General features: G+C 42.5%; 1 protein-coding gene across 2 annotated transcripts; it reads left to right on the forward strand.

The window, feature by feature from the left end:
• Positions 1–15: 15 nt before the first annotated feature.
• Positions 16–21,507, forward strand: MFSD9 (major facilitator superfamily domain containing 9). Of its 2 annotated transcripts, none has more exons than XM_023211326.1 (6): positions 16–387; positions 4,572–4,659; positions 6,221–6,264; positions 10,604–10,733; positions 13,684–13,893; positions 18,442–21,507. In XM_023211326.1, the coding sequence occupies exons 2-6, from the start codon at positions 4,590–4,592 to the stop codon at positions 19,227–19,229; spliced, it is 1,242 nt and encodes a 413-aa protein (XP_023067094.1). In that variant the 5' UTR covers positions 16–387; positions 4,572–4,589; the 3' UTR covers positions 19,230–21,507. The 2 variants fall into 2 exon arrangements, with proteins under 2 accessions (XP_023067094.1, XP_023067093.1); XM_023211325.1 differs by having other exon boundaries at positions 32–272.
• The last annotated feature ends 1,355 nt before the right edge of the window (positions 21,508–22,862 follow it).

The raw sequence follows: 22,862 nt of genomic DNA on the forward strand, positions 1-22,862 counted from the left end.
AGGCGCGCGCCTCCTGCTTCCGCTCGGGGCGGGGCTGGGTTCCCGGGGCTGGGTTTCCAGGGCCGGTCGGCGGCTGCTGCTGCGTCCGACCCCCGGGCGGCGCCAGTATGGAGCTTGGGGGTCACTGGGACATGAGCTCGGCCCCCAGGCTGGTCTCGGAGATCGCAGAGCCGCAACAAGAGCGGAAGACAGGAACTGAGGCGGGGGCTGCCGACTCCGGTGCGGTCCGAACCCGCCGCTTCCAGCTCTGTCTCTACTTGGTAGGCTTCTTGGTGAGTGCGAGCGTGGGGCTGGGACCAAGTGCTGACTGTGTTCGGGCCTCGGGACCCAGGCGGTTCTTGGAGCTCTGGGGGAGCTCCCAGGGAGTGGGAACCCGCACTTCGCCTGGTGAGTGCCTCACTACCTATCAGGCTCCACTCTTGCCCCATTACCCACTTCAGTCTGCATCTGGCCACACTGCTTTATTGCCCCTCTCGCGTTCGCTTGCACCCCGTTCGCGGAGCCTCTTCCCTTCCCTGCCTTTAAAGAAGCCCTGGTACCAGCCTCAGGTATGACCAGGTGTTAAATGCTGTGGCAGGTGCAGCTTTTGCAGGGCGGAGAACAGGGGCTTGGGCAAGCTTGGAAAAGCCCAGCTGCTGCGCGGCCGCTGGTGAGGTAGGGACATGCAAGCCTTTTTACCAGAACAGGCAGGGGAGGCCGCTGTTGATGACCCCGCTTGGACAGATTTAGGCACATTTTCACTAGGGTTCTTGGTTGACTTGAATATTAAAAAACGCAGATCAGAGTGAATTTTACCGATCTGCCTTTCGACAAACTGCGCATTGCACAGCGTAGGTTTGGTTTCATCGTAATGTGTGTGCGTGTGGTTTGCTTTTTTACCAGAACAGGCTGGGGAAGCCGCTATTGATGACCCCACTTGTACAGAATTGGGTGCATTTTCACTAGAGCTCTTGGTTGACTTGAATGTTTAAACACACAGATCAGAGTGAATTGTATTCCTCTACCTTTGGACAGTGGGTGTGCATTGCACAATGTAGGTTTGGTTTCATCATGGTGTGTGTGTGCGTGCGTGCGTGTGTGCACGCGCGTGTCCTGGTTTGCTCCCTGAGTGCTAATTTCCCACGTAGAATGGAAAGTTCAGTAAGCTGATTCATGGCATTTCTGAACACCTGCCATGTGGCAGGTGCTGTGGAGCTCCACTGTTGTAATCCACAGTTCTGCCACCGAAGAATTTAGTCTTACAAGTAAGCTGATGTTGGTAGTTTCTGGGCCATTATCTGCAAGAACCCTAGATCCACCTTTGCACTCCTCCCTTTCCAAGGCTAGGCCTAATTCAGTAACCCTGGGTGTGAGCTAATCCAGTATCTTGAGGACAAGGGAGCTGAGGTAAGTGTCAATGGGAGAAGGCTACCTTTAAGGCCTTGAAGATAGTATCTGATGGCACTGGGCCCTGGCAAGGAGTCGTTTTCTGCCCAGATGCGGGTCAAGACCACCACTTCTCCCAGTCTCATGCACTCTCCATGCCCCCCACCTCCATGCAACGTGTTCAACCGTTGGTAACAACTGTATGTTGAGTTAATAGTTAAGACCATCATGAAAGCATGTTCACCAAATTGCTGCAAGCCCAGAAGCACAAGGCCTTCAGGGAGGGTGGCTTTTTAGGATTTCTCTGCCTCTAGGGCCATTGCAGGACCCACCCTCCAACTCCTTGCCTTTAACTTCAGAGACTGGCACTCCTTCTGACCACTATCCTTTAATCTATTAGTCCATTCTCGGTATGGGGGTGCTTATTCCACTTTTCAGTCTAGGCACCTGGAATTCACAACCAGTGAGTTTGGGTGGTTCCTGGAGAGGAGTTGGCTGACATCCAGCCTTTTTAGATGTGGGTCCCAAGCTACTGCTGTCCTATCTCAGAAGGGTCTTGGGCTGGTTCAGCCAGATGAAAACATTCGAGCCCTTACCTGGAAAGTCCAGACGAGGGTTCAGAGGATTTGGAAACGAACGTAACTTAGAATTCAAAACGGTTTTAGTATTAGAATAAAAAAAGCAATTCACAGATCATCTGTTAAGGTCCACTTTCCAATACAGATTTGAATATTCACAATTTCTCATGTTTTCTTTATGCTGTGCACTTGGCAAGTCTAATCTAGCAAGCCTGATACAGAATTTTAATAACTTTAATAATGTATTCAAGAGAAGCATTAGGTGTCTCACATCTTAAGGGAAAAGTTTATGGTTTCCCATTAGTTGAGAGAGTAGGGATTTTTTTAATGGAAAATATTGTAAACAATTAAAATATATGAAGCTTTATATGAAAGTCACATAAAGCTACCTAGCAGATGATTGTTAGGTAACATCTAAGGAATATTATACATAATTTAGTTATTTTTGACATATTTAGGGATGTAGAAACCTCTAAGATTCTTGGACAAATGGTTTCCGAATGGGAAGGAAGGGAACAAGATTAGAGAGGTCATTTGCCAAATTGTTCTGTTTTAGCAGCATGTGTCCTTCCAGGCTTTAATTTGTTTAGGAGGGAAGACCAAGATGACCCTTGAGGCCCATTTTGTTTAGGATGCTTAGATGGTGATGAGATCTATTTCAACCACTTTTTTCCTCCAGATACTTGTTGAGATTTGTTTTCCATCCCATCAGCTTTATTCAGGTGATAATTCATTTTTGTTGAGATAGTCCAGTCATCAACAATTACTGGGGTTCCTACCCTGAAAAGAGTCCTGAAACTTTTGAGTGTACATATTCATCAATTTTTATTGAAAAATGTTGATGTTCAGTGAAAGTTTAAGCGGTCCCTTCTGACATGATCTTTTTATGAAGTGGTTGCATGCACATGACCAGCTGCCAAATGCAGTGATTTTGAAGAAGCTATGGATTCAGAAGCAGAAAGGAGTGGCCTTTTCTAGTAAAGGAGAAGACAAAAAAAAAAAAAAAACAAACAAACAAAAAAAAAAGTAAAGGAGAAGACAAATTTTAGAACAGAACTTCCTGAGAGGAAAGATTCAGTGGGAGGTCTCCTTGGAAGAATATAGTATTTTTCAGACTTACCACGTGCTAAAGTAATACCAATTATCAGTTATTGCTTTTGTGTTTGTATTTTCATACTTACCTTCCATAGATCTCAGGCTCTTGAACTAAATATTTCTCTCCATCTCTTATTTAGGATAACCATTTTATTAAATGATATGTTGTAGTGGGACTTTTTTTTTTTTTTTTTGGAAAAAAAAGGTTATTAGACAATAGAGTTTCCTTTTCTGAAAGATCCAGAAGATTTGGCTGCTACATTTTGAGTCTGTTAAATGTATAAACATCAGTGGGCTGATGAGATGCAACTGACAGCAAAGCCCAAAAGAAACTGGCTCAGACCCAAAGGAAATTTTAAGTAATCACAATATTGAAATAATAAACCATCAATCTGATAATGTAATTTTAAGAGCTAATTACAGTCACTTGATATTAGATAACAGGGTCATCTAAAGATGTAACCGTGGAAAAGGCCCACTGAGTACGTGGAAATTTATGTATCTATAGTTATATGAATGCACAGCTATCAGGACAGGGAAGGGGGAACAAAAGATTAACTCTGAGCTCAAGGAAAATACACATTTCATGTGAGTTCTTTCTTTCCAACTAACCAGGTTTATGAAAGAAGGAATTCAGGTCAAGTATAAAGAAAACTGTGTGTGTGCAATGTTTTTTCTCACACTAAACCAACTGTAGCAGGTAACCTAGTGAAATGAGAATAAGAACAAAATTAAAGGAAAAGTTAACAGTCTGTCTATTAACTCAGAATACCTAGCAAAAAGGACCCGTACGTATCACCAGAACTGAAGAAGGCAGAAGACGTGTTTGAGCTTACATTGTTTTATCAGGCCTTTCTCAAGCATTATGCCACTTACTGCTCATCATACTACTACCAGGCAGGTATTACTGTTCTACCCTTTGCAGATGACAACACGGAAGCTTGGTAACTTTAAGTAACTTTCCAAAGACAAATGTTTAGTAAGTGATGGAGCTGGAATTGAGAACTGTCTGCCTGACCCCAAAGCCCATTCACTTTCTATGACTTAGCTGCAAAACATTGGCCTTTCCCCAGTGTACCAGCTTTTTCCTTCCTGCTTTACTAAGCCTTTCTTCTCAGGTATTATTTTATAAGCTTATAAACCACAGGTCCTAGGACATTAGCCACTTTCACCAACTCCAGAAGGAAACATATTTTTAAGGAAGTACTAGTTCACCAATAAATATAAATTATGACTGCATTTTTTCTTATGACTTATCCACAGAATATATGGGTTTTTTTTTTTTTTTAATCTGTTTTGTTTGAGGAACTTCTATAGCATATCCTCCTTGACTATAAAGTTAAAATGGATCCCAGGTCAGACTAATCCAGGCATTTGCAAGTGGCAGCAGATTTGTATGGCTTGCTATGGTATCCAATTATGATTTCTTTAAAATTTTAGATACTGGTTTTAATTTTTAAATTAGTTTAAAATTTTAGGTTTCCTAGTTTGAAAAATACGAATTTGAGTCCATCAGCATTTATTTTGTTTTAGGATTTGTTTGGTGTCAGCATGGTTGTGCCTTTATTGAGCCTTCATGTCAAGTCCCTTGGAGCAAGTCCAACCGTTGCTGGAATAGTAGGTGAGTGGTTGATACTGCTCATTTTTAGAGCACTGAATTTTAAATCCTCTGAACCAAGTACCTGAAAACAGTTCAGTCATGTAGCCAAATTTTATCCAAAGGTAAGTGGGAAATGAGATAAAACAAATTTCCAGAATATTTTAAAATAGTACCCTATAGCAAATGCAATTCCTTTTTTTCTAGACAACCTATGTTCAGAGAGATTTTGAGGTTTGAGCACTATAACCAAGTCCCGTGCCACTAGTGGCAACAGGTACTTATGGAGCCTCTGCAAGGAACTGGCTGTGTGTGTAAAAGGGTAGGTATATGTGGACTCCTGCCTACAGGAACCCTTAACCTAATATGAGAGACCAGGGAAACATAATCTGCAGAAATTACATCTTGTGGGAAAGGGTTTGAGTGAACATTAGCCAGTTAGTTGCAAGCTTCTCACACCATCACCAACACATCATAGAGACTGTAGGGTTTCTCTGCCTGTGCAGCATAAAAATTCTATGCAGAAGTCATTGATTCACCAAAAAGGCAAGAGATAGCAGGGCTTCGGACTATGCTAACTAATGAGAAATTGTTGAGACTAACAGCTCTTGATCATTCACAAGCCACACAAGCAAGTGTTTGTAGATGGTCTTGTACATAATATTTGTTAAATCATGGTCCAAGCCATGATTTGTATTTCCCTTGACAAATGTACTTGGAATTACACTGGACCACCCAGCAGTGTGAAGGTTTTTGGGAAAAGCAGATGGGGCATGTTGCATGATAATGGGGGGTAAAAGAACTCTGTAAAAAAAAATCTAAGTTCTTTATAAAATTAAATCATTTTATAAAACCTTTAAACATGGCCGGGCACGGTGGCTCAAGCCTGTAATCCCAGCACTTTGGGAGGCCGAGGCAGGCGGATCACAAGGTCAGGAGATCGAGACCATCTTGGCTAACATGGTGAAACCCCGTCTCTACTAAAAAGTACAAAAAACTAGCCGGGCGAGGTGGTGGGCGCCTGTAGTCCCAGCTACTCTGGAGGCTGAGGCAGGAGAATGGCGTGAACCCCGGAGGCGGAGCTTGCAGTGAGCTGAGATCCGGCCACTGCACTCCAGCTTGGGCCACAGAGCGAGACTCGGTCTCAAAAAAAAAGAAAAAAAAAAAAAAAAAAAAAAAAACCTTTAAACATTAGAAACATAAGAGACAATGTTAAGATTTTAAGGCTTAGTAGAATTTTTCCAGAATTTACATTTCTATTCCCCTGAGTACTCTCTATGCTATTTCATAAGTTGAAGCTACACAATCTCATATGATGGAAGGACAATCATACAGCGTCCATAAGGTCACCTTTTGCGTTTGTTCTCTCTTCTGTTTACCCTCAATTTTTTGAAAACGTTTTATTAGAAATTGTATTACTTCCATTTTTCCAAGTAGGAAAAAAAAAAAAAGACATGAGATAATTTAACACAAAAAGGTCTCTTATCCTAATGTTTTTCTGTTGTTTTCTGTGTAATTGTTATCACAATAATGCATTTTTGTGATAGGTCTAGCTGATCTTATTGTTATTGATTTGTTTTTACAGGCTCCTCCTATGGCGTTTTGCAACTCTTTTCTAGCACGTTCGTGGTAAGTTATCTTCCATTTGGTGAAACATAATCACGTGTCTCATCCATCACAGATGTAGTAAAATTGGGGACTTGAAGTTTAGCAAAAAGTGATAGATTTGGGATGAGAACACCTTCAAATTGTAATATGTTCTTCCTATAATTCCCTACATTTTACGGGCAAAAAGAACGTAAACAAAAGTTGTTACCAATTTTAGGCTGGGTGCGGTGGCTCACGCCTGTAATCCCAGCACTTCGGGAGGCTGAGGTGGGTGGATCACAAGGTCAGGAGACTGAGACCATCCTGGCTAACACCGTGAAACCCCGTCTCTACTAAAAAAAATACAAAAAAATTAGCCAGGCATTGTGGCAGGTGCCTATAGTCCCAGATACTCAGGAGGCTGAGGCAGGAGAATGGTGTGAACCCGGGAGATCGCACCACTGCGTTCCAATGTGGCCAACAGAGCAAAACTCCGTCTCAAAAAAAAAGTTATTATCAATTTTATGATTTATTTCACTTCATTGACAGTAATAAAATCCATATATATTTCTGCTATTCTATTTAAAGTTGTGTAGTTTGAACTAAATAAAAGCTTTTCTGTAAGACTTAAGTGTATAGACAGAAGGGGACATTTGGATTGGCTGATTGTATATCTGCAGCATGGAGTAGAAAGATCCAGAGGTGGCCAGGCATGGTGGCTGGCACCTGCAGTCCCAGCTACTCAGGAGGCTAGGGTCAGAGGATCGCTTGAGCCCAGGAATTCAAATCTAGCCTGGGCAACATAGCAAGACCCTGTTTCTAAGAAATAAAAAAAAGAACGAAAGAAACACAGATTCAGTGGTGACCTTGTCACTGCCCTACTTCTGACTACTCAGTTGTTTGAATTTCAGAGACCTTACCTGATCGTCCCCTTCCCTCTCCCTGTGCAGTCTACTGTGATCCCTCTGGTCTGGAGACCTCAGTGTCCAGTGGTTCAGGCGGTTCAGTAGAATAATCTGTTTAGTCTCACAATTGTTCAGTAGTGGACTTTGGTCTCAATAGCTGACCTGGGGGTCTCATATTTAAAGAACACAAAGTATACTTACATTTCCCAAGAGTTGCTTCCTTGTAAAATATATTTTTAAAAGAAATTCAGTCAGATTCCATAATAAATTCTTAAATAAGTAAACAACTACTTCCTGATTTATCTTTTATTGAAGTCTTTCTTATATTAGATTTCCATAACAATACTAGTTTTAGCCTCAGTTTTAGCCTCATTTACACTTTATAGTAACCCAGCAAAATAGTTTGGTATCTTCCTTTTGTATAGGAGGAAATTAAGACCAATTAAGACCCACATAGGTTAGTTTGACTAAGCCACCTAATCTCAGTATGTAGACTCTAAGCCCATATTATTTTTTTTCTAGGAGTCATCTGTCATTTCCTTAATGGTAATAAAATGGTAAATAGGTAACTGGGGTTATCAGGTTGTACAGGAGAGCAGTGCACTTGCTTGTCAAGCAGAATGTCCTGTTTCATGTTCTTTCTTGTGAGAGAAAAGTTTGAGTTACATCTTAGTAAACACCTTTTCTCTTTATTTGTAAACTCGCTCCCAAAAAACCTGATGTGTGTGTCTGTTAGAGCTATTAGGCCATAGTGTATGTTAATTCTTTAAATGTTTTCTCCTTCTGGACTCTGATCTTTCTGAGATATAGACCAGGCTTACTTGCTCAATTTTTCTTGTACTCTTATCAGAGCACCTGGCAATAGTTAGCACTTTATGAATGTGAATTTTTATTGCTAACTATGACTCTACCCTTTTTTTCAGATTTTCCTTTGTTGTTTTATGTTTGTACTTACATGGAACATTTCATATGTCTTTTAGCTGAAATTCAATGAATACCTTTCTTAGAAAGCCTTAAGGTACAGAAATGCCTAGTTAAAATTTCCTTTTTAACCCATACTTTTGTAAGCACGTATTTTAATTATAAATTTTACCAAAAGCATTTTAATTTTGAGAACAAATCTCTATAAAGAAAAAGTATGTTCTGTCAGATTTGTCTAATGTTTTTAAATAAATATATTTTAATAAAAAATGATCCATGTATTAAGTACCTATGTGTCAGGTCCTGTTTTGAGAACTTTATTTCCTCTAATCCTTATAATAACCAGCCTCAGAGGGTGGTTGTGGTTCTTTAATGACTCATTTTATATTAAGCACATAGAAAGTGTTGAGTGGAGAAGGTAATCTCTGAGGCAGATATTATCATTATTCTTGTTTTACAGGTAGAGGGACTGAGGCATAGAGAGGTTAGCTCCTGTGTCTGAGGTCATGGTGGAAGGAATGATGAGTTCAGTGTTGACCCCAGGCAGCCAGGCTCGGGGCCCAGGGTGTAATGCCCAGATTATCCCACTGCCCTGTGAATACAAGGAGGCCGGTGACCCCTTCCCCAGATCAAAGGAGTGTGGGGAATTTCTAAAATTCATTGAAATGAAAATTGGGGATTAGGATTGAAGACACCTGTAGGAGGATGACAGTATTTTGGAAGATTTACCTTAAAAATATTTTATAGAGGAAGTTTACATCCTTATGTAAAGGGATCTTTCGGGTCCTTAAAAAAAAGATGAACATATCAATAAAAATGGGGAGAGGGCATGAACAGGTACACTTGACAATTAGCATGGAGGAGTGGCCTGCTGAGATTCCTTCCATGGTTAGTGGAGAGGATGAGGAATGGTTGTGGAACATGGCTGAGGAAGGAGGGATGCAGGAACCAGCCTCAGTCGCCTCCCAGCCGGGACTAATGGAGACCAGCCCATTGTACTGGAACTGGGGGTCATCCAGGGTTTCATACAGCTGGAGGAACCCTGTTCTTAACCCTTTTACACAGTGCTCCATTGATAGTATACTGTTTGGTAATTGTTGTTTTAAGGCAGTGATTTTTTTTTCAAACACAGCTTCACTCAGAACGTCAGTATGTGAAATGGCAGGCTTCCTCCTGGGCCACCTCTGTGGCCTTGCTCAGCATCCTTGCTTGCATCTGTACAACACTTGTGTTCAGAAGAGAGCTCTGCAGGGCAAGTTTCTGAGGCTTCCCAAACGTGGGAATTCTAAGGAGCAGAAATGCTGCCTTATGTGCTTCTCTCGAGAGAAAATGCAAATAGTACACAACCTGTTAAAAAATTATCAAGAAAATAGGCAAACATAATTTTAAAAGATGCTGCTTAACCAATCTGTAGACTTTAAACATTGACAGTAACAGTGCTGGTTGAAATAAGGGGAAATGGAAACTGTTACTATTCTAATTAAAGTATATATGGGATTACAAATCTTTCCAGAGAGTAATTGGTCAGTATATGGCAAATGCCTAAAAAAAATGCCTGCATAGAATTGGAGCAACTCTAATTCTAGGGATTTGTTCCAAGGGAATTTTTAAGGGTATCTGTGGAGAGTTTGCTATGAAGATGCTTATTGTAGCATTATTTATATTTTTGACAAATTTTTAAAGAGCAAAAATCTAACAAAACAGTTTGTTAAATAAATATTGGTATGTAGTGGAATAAGGAATATAATTAAAATGGTAACAAAGGCAAAGTTTTAATAACATGGAATGATGCTTAAGTAATATTAAGTGAAAAAGCACGTTACAAAATAGAGCATATTGTATGACCATTTTGTTAAAATATAGGTACATTTGGGATTATGAGGTTTTTTTTTTTTTTTTTTTTCCTGAGATGGAGTCTCGCTCTGTCTCCCAGGCTGGAGTGCAGTGGCCGGATCTCAGCTCACTGCAAGCTCCGCCTCCCGGGTTCCCGCCATTCTCCTGCCTCAGCCTCCCATGTAGCTGGGACTATAGGCGCTGCCACCTCGCCCGGCTAGTTTTTTGTATTTTTTAGTAGAGACGGGGTTTCACCGTGTTAGCCAGGATGGTCTCGATCTCCTGACCTCGTGATCCGCCCGTCTCGGCCTCCCAATATGAGGTATTTTTATGTTCTTCATTTTGTTTTTCAGTATTTTCTAAAGTTTTTAAAAATGTGCGTGGTATCTGAAGAGTATAGTTGTATAAAGTAATGAGAATGAAGAGAATGAGGCTTTATAAATTATACTTTATCATCTCTCCTGCCTTTCTTAGCTACCAGATCATCAGACTTTTTTGTTTGTTTGTTTTTGGACAAAGAAAAATACGTTGTGTTTTTCCATTCACTGTGTGTGAAGATCAGAGAAAATAACTTACTCTGACAAATGGCATCATGGAACTGAGCGTTTGAGGATCTGACACTGAATCTTCTAATGATTTCCCCTGGTCACTTTGTTTTGGTCATTTGCATGGTAGTAGTTGTTGCTGTGGATGGCGTCAAAGGGCTTTTTCTTGCTTTTCAGGGCTGCTGGAGCGATGTGGTGGGAAAACGGTCTTCCTTGCTGGCGTGCATTCTACTCAGTGCCCTGGGCTATCTCCTTCTCGGAGCAGCCACCAACATGTTCCTGTTTGTCCTGGCTAGAGTCCCGGCAGGTGAGTGACTTTTTTTTCTTTTTTCAAACGTAGCTTCCCCCAGAACCTCAATATGTGAAGTGGCAGGCTTCCTCCTGGGCCACCTCTGTGGTCTTGCTCAACATCCTTACTTGCATAAAGAGTGTTCAGAGGGGAGCCGTGCCTGGCAAGTCTCTGAGGCTTCCCAAATATGGGAATTCTAACAGGCGGAAATGCTGGCCGTGTGTGTGTGTGTGTGTGTGTGTGTGTGTGTGTGTGTGTGTGTGTGTGTCTGTCTGTCTGTCTAAAGCCTGTTCCTGCTGGACATTGCCTCTTTGATTAGCACTTACATAAAGTGCTCATTACAATGGCAATTGTGGCTATAAGTGACACCAGCAGCTGCTGGCCATTGAACATTTAGCACGAACCAGATACTCTGCTATCCTGACCAAACCTGGAGTTGTACCTGACGGAGCCCCTTGCCCCTCAGAGCCTGTCGGCGTGAATGATCACACTGCTGTACTGGGACTTGTCTCCTTCCTTTTGATCTTGCTTTACATCAAGTCAGTAAGAATTTGTTAAGTGTCTTTGGCCAGCACTGAGGTTCCTGTTATCTCCCTTGGTGAGACTGTAGTCTTGTAACTGGGCTTCCTCACATCACCTAAAGAGGTGAAATTGGGATTCACCTCTTTAGCTTTCCTGTGGCCTCCTTCTGTCTGTCAATTAGGGGGGACACTGGGATTATGACACAGCAGCTCGTGGGTGAGTTTGCTACTTCTAGACTGGTCTGGGCTGTTTTTAACATTTTGAACTAGCTTTTATTTTGTCCATTTTTTGAAACCTCCTGTGAATGCTGGGTAGTGCTTGGTGGGTAGATTATTCCTATAGAAGCTCTTTGTTCTCTCTTTGCCATTCTTAGCAATTAGAGGAGTTTCAGTGTCTCTCTTACTGTACCTGTCAGAGCACTGGCAGGCTCTGCTACCCTGCTCGACAAGTCAGGGGCACTGGGCACCATCCCGAGTTTTGTTAAACTGCTTGCTTTTAATTGACTCCCCAAATAAATGGAGCATCAGATAACTCATTTTAACACAGACGTGATGATCAGCTGACTCACCTGGGATTTCCACACCATTTCTGTGGAATATATACTTTTTTCATTTACTCTGAAAGTCTGCAGAGTTCAGCCCGCAAAGTTCTTAACCATGCCTTTTTGTTGACCAGATAAATGCTTTATGAAGGTCTTTGCTTGAAGGTGGTCAGTTGTCTTTACAAACTCCAGTACCACACACAAAATCCAAGTGATAGCCATTGTATGTGCATCTGGTGTTGAGTTTATCGTTGGTGGTGGGCAGCATGCCTTTCTGCAGTGTAGCACACTCCACCATTACGTGGTCCATGCTGTCCATAATTCTAAAGAAGCAGACGGGGAAGATGAAGAAGAACCTAGAGTTGTTGCAAAATGCGTTGAGATTTATGGGGAGGATTAAAATGTTTTATTTCATAGGAAATGAGCCTGGGCTTAAGTAGTGAGAGTTCTCTTATACGAACCGTCACTAAAATCTTCACCAATGAGAGCCATACATAAAAACTCCTCCTTGCCCATGTAACCTCCACAGTGTTCAGTGGTCTGTGAACAGGAGCAAGCCATGGGGGGCTTCACAGGGTTCTGCTTCACAAAGTCAGTCGTGGACTCAGATCCTCGTGTCCTAAAAATGAGCCACTGACGTCGAGTCAGTGCCTGAGTTTTAAGTGCCTGAGTTGGACGCCTCATTTTCCATTCCACTCTGTCCACCACCCCAACCTCTGAAAGACAAGAGAAGCTGAGGCTGGGTTGTTTGTGGGATACTCTTACCGCAGTCCTCGTCCCTCATGTATGTAAAGTGAACCTGACATCAATACAATTTCAAAAAGAATCATAGAATTCCTGCAAGACCTATCGAAATCATGTTCTGGCCCAGTCCTCTCTGATGTTTACGAAAACAGGTCTAGGGAGAGTCCATCTACCTAATTCCAAAAGCGATTTACACATTTGCTTTCCAAAGAGTCTGGCTATCAGGCACACAACCACACTACTTTTGAGGCAGAGCTGGGAATAGATTAGTAGGACGAGTGTGCTGAAGCCCTCGGCGGCAGCACAGTGATGTGCAGAGTGGGACTCCCCATGGGAGATCACGGAGAAACACTGTGTCACATCACACTTGGGTGATTCACGCAGATCCGCCAGCCGCATTTATTCAGTTTCTACTATGTGTTGATCAAAATAATGGGCCGCTGGTTACCAGAGTCTGTCAGCATGTTTGCAAGTATGGTTGTTCTGCACATGGGGGTCTGGGGACATAGGAGTCAAATCCCATCTGCAGAGATGTGAGGAGTATAGTTGTCAGTCACTTTTATTTCTTACTAAAAGTTGTATCACAGCATTCAATTTGTTCAACAAATTCACAGGCCTCTTACTGGTAGAAAATCCATTGGTATTGGTTCAGTGATGGTGCTATCAGATTTTTACTCACTCCTTGTACTCTCCCCAGCTCCGTTTCTCTGTTCCTTGGTTTATTCTCAGGGTCAAGATTAGGGCTGGCCATAGAGTAGGCATGCAGTAAATATTGGCTCAATGAGTTAATGTGTAAAGAAGGAAAACTCGCTTTATGGAAGCCACCGTGAAATGCAATTGGGTAACTGGGAGACACCTGGGAGGTCATGACCAGAGGTGGGCAAGCTGAGGGCTAAGGGACTTGGTTGCCAGAGATGAGGTGACCGACTAAGATCAGAGTGCTAGGCCAGGAGTCCAATTATGATGGGATGGAACCAGCAGACCTCTGAGGTTCAAAGAAAAGAAGATCAGATGCCTTGGTTGTAAAGTGGTGAGCATAGCTGCCTTCCAAAGAAACCGGAGATCAGAACTCCATCAGGGATAGAGGTAAAGCACAGGATCATAAGTGAGATACTTGTGGTCTGGAAAAAGTTACAGAGACTGTTTCTCATCCCCTTGCAGGTATTTTTAAACACACACTGTCCATCTCGAGGGCTCTGCTTTCTGATGTGGTTCCAGAGAAGGAACGGCCGCTTGTAATTGGACACTTCAACACAGCCTCCGGCGTGGGCTTCATCTTGGGCCCCGTGGTCGGTGGCTATCTCACTGAATTAGAGGATGGGTTTTATCTCACAGCCTTCATCTGCTTTTTGGTCTTCATTCTCAATGCCGGTAAGTTGACAGTCGTGAGAAGATTGTTTTGTGTATTCATACTGACCAATCTACCTGCCTTTCTCTTATTTCTTTGCAATTAGTTTTTACCAGAATGGACAGACTCACCGTCTAAAAGCAAAAGTCATTTTGAGGAACCCTCCTAGTGTTTTCTGTAGTGGCCGGTACCAGTTTACATTCCCAAGTGTACAAGTGTTCTCTTTTCTTTCTTTCTTTTCTTTTTTTGAGATGGAGTTTTGCTCTTGTTGCCCAGGCTGGAGTGCAATGGCGTGATCTCAGCTCACTGCAACCTCCCCATCCCGGGTTCAAGCGATTCTCCTGCCTCAGCCTCCCGAGTAGCTGGGATTACAGGCATGCGCCACCATACCTGGTTAATTTTGTATTTTCAGTAGAGACAGGGTTTCTCCATGTTGGTCAGGTTGGTCTCAAACTCCCGACCTCATGCGATCTGCTGCCTCAGCTTCCCAAAGTGCTGGAATTACAAGCATGAGCCACCACACCCGGCCCAAGAGTTGTCTTTTCTCCACGTCCTCATTAACACTTAATCTTTTAAAAATGTGTCCGTATTCGCCCTCCTAACATGTGCGAGGTGATTTTTCATTGTGGTTTAGATTTGAATTTCCCTGATGATCAGTGACATTGAACACCTTTTGTTTTTCCATTGGCCACGTCTTGGAGAAATGTCTATTCAGATTTTTTGCCCATTTTTAAACTGAGTTTTTTTGTTTTTTTGTTTTTTTCTTTCCTGTTGAGTTGAAGACGTACCTTGCATAGTTTGGATATTAACTCATTATCAGTTGTATGATTTGCAAATCATATCCACTGTGCAGGTTACTTTTGGCTTTATGGATTGTTTCCAGGTTGTCTTTTCACTTTGCTGATTAGTTTCCATTGCTGTGCAGAAGCGTTTTAGTTTCAGGTAGTTCCATTTGTCTATTTTTGGATTGGTTTTGTTGTTATATCTAAGAAATTATTGCCAAGTCCAATTTCAAGAAGCTTCTACCTTCTCTTTTACAGTTCCAGGTCTTATGTTTGTCTTTAATCCATTTTGAGTTGATTTTTATCTTTAATCTATTTAAGTTGATTTTTGTAATGTGTGAAGAAGGGACTAATTTTATTCTTCTGCATGATACATGTTTTAATTGCAATTTAAAAGGGAAATCTTTTATTTTTAATGTATTTAATGTAAATTTAAATATAATTATGGAAATAAGAAAGAAAGACTATGCCGGTCTCCTGCTACAGACCCCCAGTGGCTTCCACCACAATAATGCACACGCCTCACAGGTGGCACAGTGGTAGGTGATGGGCAGACCCTGCCCTTCTCTCTGCCTCCCTCCATATATTCTGGCCACGCTGGCTTTCTGACCAACCATATGCATGCCAGGCTCATTCCCATAGGAGGGCATTGTACCAGGCCTGTCCTCTACCTGCCACATTCATCCCACATCTGTTATTGACTCTCTTTTCATCATTCAAGACTGAAATATCTGATCCCTTAGGCCTTCTCTGACCATTCTGCCTAAAATTGCTTAATTTTCTTCATCGCATTCCTGAAGTTATGTTATTAATTTGTTTTACTGCTTACATTCTGTTTGTCCCCCTAAATCAGTAGGCAGACTCCATGAAGGAAGAGATTTTGTCATATTTGCTCACTGCTATCACCCCTGTGCAGAATACACATTGGGCCGGGTGCAGTGGCTCATGCCTGTAATCCTAACACTCTGGGAGGCTGAAGTGGGAGGCTTGCTTGAGCCCAGGAGTTCAAGACCAGCCTGGAAAGATAGTGAGAGTCTACAAATTTTTTTTTTAATTAGCTAGGCATGGTGGCACATACCTGTAGTCCCAAATCCTTGAGAGACTGAGGCAGGAGGATTGTTTGAGTCCAGGAGGTCAAAACTACAGTGAGCCGTGATCACACCACAGCATTCCAGCCTGGGTGACAGAGTGAGATCCTGTCTCAAATAAATACATACATACATGGATGCATATTGGATGCAGGGCTAGTTGCTTAAAATGTCTTTCTCCTTCTTCACTTAGAGAGTGGTGCATGGCTGGCCCTTGGGTAAATGACTTCATAAACGAGAATTCATGCTAGGCAGTTTTCCTTACATTTAATATCGTACTTTACTACAGCTTTTTGAATCTTCATACTCAGGGTTCTGTTTTGCATGATGACTTCCATGTTGGATTAGGATGTCAGACTCAGGAAGCAAAGTTCATGAGCTTTATTCTCAATCCTCACAGAAATACATTATGATTTTTTGCCAGGAATTCACTTAACCTGTAACTTGAATCAGGAGGGGAGGCCTGATGGATTCACATAAACCTAGATAAAACCGTCTCAAACACGTGCTTCACTGATGTGACCAGGTATCTTCACATATAAAGGAAGGTACATGAATATGGTATCACTCAAAATTGAAAGTCTGCATATAACAAAGAAATTGGTTACGGATTTCAATTTTGGATCCTTCAATAATAGTGCCATTTAATACGTTGCCCTATCTTAAGCCTGTAAATGGCTCTAAGCAGTTAGGAAAACATTCCACTGCGAGTGTTCCCAACTACAGTGGCTTCAAGGAAGAGGAACTTGTTTTTCCCAAATAAGAAACTTGAGGATAGGCAGGCTGGGGCCAATAGAATAGCAGAGGAGGAGAGGGAGGAGGACCTGGCTAGACAGCACACAGTGTCCCACTTAGGGCTTTGGCCGTTCAGTGCAGTGAACATAGTATTGTGCTGCTTTCTCATCCCAGTCTTGCCATCCTTTACCCCCCAGTGACTCTAGCTGTTTTCCTCAACGCTTTTACTCCGTTCGCTTCTTTTTTTTTTTTAATTAATTATTTTTTATTATATAAGTTCTAGGGTACATGTGCACAACGTGCAGGTTTGTTACGTATGTATACGTATGCCATGTTGGTGTGCTGCACCCGTTAGCTTCTTATATCCTCCTCTGATCCGCCACTTTGCCTGAGAAAGCCTTTTCATCGTGATTTCTGTTCTTATGGTTAAGAACTCAAAACTCTGGAGTCTGACAGACTCAGGTTCAAATCCCTGCTTTGCCAGCTTTTAGTGTGACCCTTGGGCAAATTGTCTCCCACTTTTTCATCTATAAAATGGGGTAACAAAACACATAGCCTTGTTATGAGAACTGGAAGAGGTTCTGAATACAAGCAGCTTACCCCAGTGCCTGAGGCAGGATTTCATAGACCTTGTCTTGTTAATATTTTCTTAGCGTTTCACACTTAAGAACTCCATGAATATTGGAAGATTGGACAGATGGATGGATAGGTGGGTGGATTGCTTATAGTAAGCACTCAACAGAAGTTAGTTGCCATCATCATCGTCATTTTTATTATTTTAATTCTACTTTTTTAGTCCATCAGCAATAGTTCTTTCACATTTTTATCAATATTCTGTGTAATGTTCAAGGGCCCTTTTAAGACTAAATTATTAAAAGTCCACATCCACGTTGTCATGTGTTTGGATTTCCGTCCTAAATTTGTCTGTGACTGAAGCACTTTCACGATATTTGGAGAAATGACACACAAATGAAGTTGCTGGAAACAACATGAAGCAGCTCTGAATAGCCACTGGTCTGAGTTGAACTTTTAAGTGCTAAAGAACTGAAAAAACAGTAGGGTACAGTTTGGAAGGATGTCCTCGAATGGCAAGTTTGAATTCAGTTTTAAGAACACTTTTGGGCATGGATTGGCAAGAGATCAACAGGCAAGAATGTGCTAGTCCTATGAGGACAGAGGTGGGATCATCTGAGTGGTAGTTAGAGCCGCTGTGTAAGGTTGTGTATGTTGTGTTCTGTGAGAATGGTGCCCCCTGAGGTTTTGCAGGTGTGACCTGCACAAGCACTAGGTAACCCTGACTTGGGACAGATCTAAGCAGGTGCTTCCCAGGGAGAGTTGGCCAAGCTGTCCCTGTCCGTCGGTCAAGCCAAGGCAGGCCGTCACATATGTAGCAGCCTGCACTTGCCCCAGCATGGCCCTTATATCGCAATCTGGTTGCCTCTTTTCTTATCTGAACCCCTTTTTAAGTTTTAGTGTCTTGAGTACAGTGTTTTCAGAGGCCTTGTCTGTGTTCATATATTTCTGTGTTTAGCACGTAAGAAGGACTCCAAGAATATTGGATGTCTAGATGGTTGGATAGATGGATGGATGTTAGACGGACAGACAAATAATGAATAGGCAGATAATTAGAAAGTTAATAAGGGAAGAATTTAAATTTATAACAATTTAGATATGAAATGATGATATGTAGAAAACTATCATAGGCTTTTGAGCTGGGAGAAAGCAGTGAGTATTTTGTAGGTATCGTGGTGTTCTTTTTTAAAGGCGAAGAGTCTTTTGCCAGAATCCTGATGTCAGAACAAAGCCATAGGAATGGTGAAAGACTAGATACAAAAATACAGACTAGTAAATTTAGTACCAGAATATAGATTAGTAATCTAACACAAATAATTTTCTCTTCCCCAAGGAGGTAGTGTATGGATTCAGTGCATTCAGTGCTTTAACGGGTCTCGTGCCATTTTAACAGGTCTCGTTTGGTTCTTTCCATGGAGGGAAGCAAAACCGGGCAGTACAGAGAAGGGCTTGCCATTGCAAAAGACCCACGTGCTGTTGGGAAGGAGCCATGACGCAATGCAGGAGGCAGCCACCAGCCGCGGAGCCAGGGCCAGCAAGAAGGCTGCCCGGCCCTGGGTCGAAGTGGGGTTGGCCTTGCGGAACATGAAGAACCTACTGTTTTCCGAAATGTGGGACATATTTCTGGTGCGCTTGCTGATGGCCGTGGCAGTCATGCTGTACTACAGTAACTTTGTCCTGGCCCTGGAGGAACGGTTTGGGGTGCGGCCCAAAGTGACAGGCTACCTCATCAGTTACAGCAGCATGCTGGGGGCCGTGGCCGGCCTTGCCCTAGGGCCGATCCTGCGGCTATACAAGCACAACTCGCAGGCACTGCTGCTGCATTCCAGCATGCTCACCTGCACACTGCTGCTGCTCTACTCCTTGGCCCCCACCATGGGTGCAGTTGTCCTCTCCTCCACTCTCCTGTCCTTCTCCACTGCCATCGGCAGGACGTGCATCACGGACCTCCAGCTGACCGTGGGTGGGGCCCAGGCCAGCGGCACCCTCATCGGCCTGGGGCAGTCTGTGACTGCGGTGGGCCGCATCATTGCCCCTCTCCTCTCGGGGGTCGCCCAGGAGGTCAGCCCTTGCGGCCCCCCAAGTCTGGGCGCTGCGTTAGCCTTAGTGGCCATTTTCATAATGTCTCTAAACAAACCACACTCTAGTGGTGATAGGAATGGTAAATTAAAAAGTGAGTAGATGGATTTGGACAACATAAAGCAACAAAATTTGAGGTGGTTGAATGAGGGCCAGCTGCCATGATGAGAAGGTCACTTTGGGAAGGGTTGGGGTGGAAGGGAAATATTTCTGGGTGGGTGTGAGCTGTTGGGCTTCCAGGTCAGCCCTTGGCCATGCAGCTAGGCCTGCAGGATGATCAGAAGTCACAGCAACTCATGGGAAGATTAAGACTGGAGTGAAGTTTTTCTAAGGCGAGCGTATATTCCACGTTTACCTGAAAGTCTCCTCTTCCCACCTGGGCTAATGAGGTTACACTTTTCAAGGGTAAAGAAAACTACCAGCTACAGGGTAGGGAAGTGGTGGTGGAATAAGAGAACATGATACATGAAGGAAGGGAAGAAACCACAAGCATTTTCCTACTAAAAAACGGGGTGACATGTCAGTCAAATTCTGATCAACTGGAACTGGAGTTTTCAGTTAAATTCCATACACTAGGAGGGAGTTTTCTATCAAAATCCTGCAGATTGAAGAAGCTGGTTTATTAGAACCAGGCTTTCGCTTTTCAAAGCTGCTTAAAAATCAGATACTGACCTCCCCCCTAGAGATGATTCAGTGGGCCTGGGTGGGGCCAAGAAATCCGTGGTGTTTCGTAAGCACCGCTGTCGATTTCTCGTGGCGGTAAAAAGGACCACACTGAGACTGTACTGATTTTGATTAAAGTACATAGGCTTGGCTGTTTTTACACAGCTAACTAAATTGGAACTCTTAAAATTGTGTTTATCATCACAATGTGTTACCCCTCTCCCAGCTCTCAGCAGTTGTACTGCATGATGGAGCAGCGGGCCCTTGGGGCCTGTTCCCTGTGCTCCCTGCCTCTGCCAGCTTGCTCTGAAGTTGGACTAAACCACCTGGATGCTGGGCCTGCCAGCCTGCTCCCGGAAGCCTGCATTCCAGTCAGGTTGCATCCTTCTGGGGCTGACAGAACCCAGTGGTGACGCCAAAGCACAGGAATGCTTTTAAAATGAACAATTTATGCAGAATAAAGGTCAGGTGGCATGCCAGACCAGAAGAACTTGATGCTGCTGCATCTTGTGTTAAGAATCATTTCCTTTATTTTATTTTTAGTTTGATGCTTGCAAACACAAGCACTCTGTTGATCAACAGGGAAAGATTTGGATGTGCCATTTCTTGTCTAAACTGGAGTTTCATATACAGCGCCCAGGGGGCCACAAGAGGCAGAGGGCCAGACAGAAGGTGAACATAGCCTTGCAGGGAGACATGTGCCAGGCAGGACGATCACTGGGATTACATCAAGTATTCATCAGAGTTACTTAAGGGCTTCCTCTCAGACAGTTAAAGTTCACATTACTTTTCTCAATTAGTCCACTAGGATGTTATGCCTGTTTTCAACTTGACACATGCATAATTGTAAATATTTTAGTACACTACAGTCATTTGTCATATCTTTCATATTTATTGTTTTTGTAAAACAGTAAACATTTCTGCATTTTAGAAGTCATGGAGTAAAATCAAGTATTTATGATAAATAATTGGAAGTATGTTTTAGTTTGAAGATTGTCCTTTTACCTATCTTACTTCAAGGAAAAACGGACTTCTGATTAGGTTTTACAATTGTGAACTTTTATGTAAATGTTAGGTGCTTTTGAGGCGACCAAACTATTATTAATATATAAAATGACCTTGCCCTTAAGGAGCAAACTAAATGTCATGGAGATTCGACTCAAAAGGCAATGAATGATCAAGGGTTTATGCAATGAAATAGAATTTCAGAAGAGTTTGGATCTCAAAGATTGTCCTTCACTCTTAGAAATAGGCAAGTTTCTTAAAAGCCCTTATAGCCGTGTTTTTATTTTAAACATCATAGCACTTTATTTTTGAAGTTTAAAAAGCCCATAAACGTAATGAGTCTTTATAATCAGACACATAGAAATATTGAAAACCAAAGACTGATCTTAGAATACAGAATAGAGAGACATGTTTGTTATTCTCCACTAGTGACTTGAGTATTTTGTTAGGTGCTGTTTTTTAGGTACACCTTTTCTCATGACTCCTTTTACGTTAAAGTGTGACCCAGAGACCAGGAGCATCAGCATCACCTGGGAGCTTGTGAGACCTGTGAACACTGAAGCTCCAGGTCAGACGTGTTGGGGACCATTTTAATAAGATACCCAGCTGATTTTTTTTGCACAGTAAACTTTGAAAACCCCTGGTCTAATGGGTAGCATTTGTATCACTTATGGAATATAATCTCAGGGAAATTAAATCTGCTCAATTAACATTTGTGGTGTTTCGTTTTTTAAATTCTCTTCAATCACTTCTGTAGCCCTTTCCAAAGTGTCGGGTTGAGCCACATGAAGTCACTATTTTTGTAAGTCAAAAATATCTTCATAGGGTTCAACTTACTATTCTATGGGATCTTGTGTTAGAAGTATTGGACTTTCCCGAAATGTCTGTGAAGGAAATGGCACCCTTTCCAACATTCTGTGAGCCATAGCTGCTTGGGAACAGGTCTCCGGGATTTGGGTTCCATAGCGCGGAAGGTATGCCTCTGCCCTCATGTCTAGCGGGATGAATAAAATTCTGAAAAGGTACAGGGTGTGTCTGGTCACAGGAGTCACCTGCAAGCCTCCAAACTCAGGTTGGATGGCCCCTTGGGGAGTGAATTCTGCAAGAGTTGCACCTGGGGCCAACAGAAGGAGCTGGAATCACTAGTTCTGTATCCTGGCTGCATGCCTTAGACCACGGGAACCAGACTCTGAAGTACTCCAGGTGTTTCTGTGAACATCTGGAGTTGGAAATCACTGAGTTAAGAATGAATTCGGCTGCCATGCTCAGGGGTTGAGATTGTATTGACGGATGAAGGGGAATGATGGAAGAATTCCTGCAGTAGAGTGCTCTGAAGACACTCGTGTTTTAGAAAGTGCTCTCCAGCCACAGCAAGGTGGATTCAGTGGGGGCCCAAGGGGCAGTCTGGACTTTGGGGCAGTAACTTTAGGGGGCCCGGAGGGAGAGCTGGTTGTGAGGACAGGGACAGCAGGCAGAGGTTGTGGCCCTCAGGGAAATTGCAGGAGAGGCTTTGAGTGATTCCCAGGTGATGAGTGTGCAGCTTTGAGGAATTTCAAAGGGTAGCTTGGCATCTTTTCCTGAAGACACTTCTATAAGATATTTAGAAATCAATCAGGAGTGAGAATCAGCCAAGTCAGAAAATTGTAGGCATTTGGGCAACTGCATGCAGAAAACTATTTTTTTGGAATAAAAGCCATGAGACTGAATCTCCATGCCTCTTTGCCCCCAAAGCCTAACTTCATAACAGCCTTCATGAAGTCTCTAAAACAGAGTTACCACAGATTTAGCCAGAATGATGTGTAACACAGCTTTTCTTGGAACGGGTTGGTGAATTAAAATAACTTTTTTTTCAGCCCTAATTATTTGTTCTTGAATTTGCCAGTCACATGATAATTTTCTTTAAAAAAAAAAAAAAAAACTCCTTTATAATTGTAATGAGGTACTATCATTTTTTCTTATAAGTTGTATTTTTAGAAGTTACTGATGTATCTTGCCACATATTTCAATTCAGGATCCAGAAGTGCTTTGAAAAATGTAATCTCCAGTATGCTAGAACACATCATAATA

Source organism: Piliocolobus tephrosceles, chromosome 15 (genome assembly GCF_002776525.5).
Source record: "Piliocolobus tephrosceles isolate RC106 chromosome 15, ASM277652v3, whole genome shotgun sequence".
Lineage (NCBI taxonomy): Eukaryota > Metazoa > Chordata > Mammalia > Primates > Cercopithecidae > Piliocolobus > Piliocolobus tephrosceles.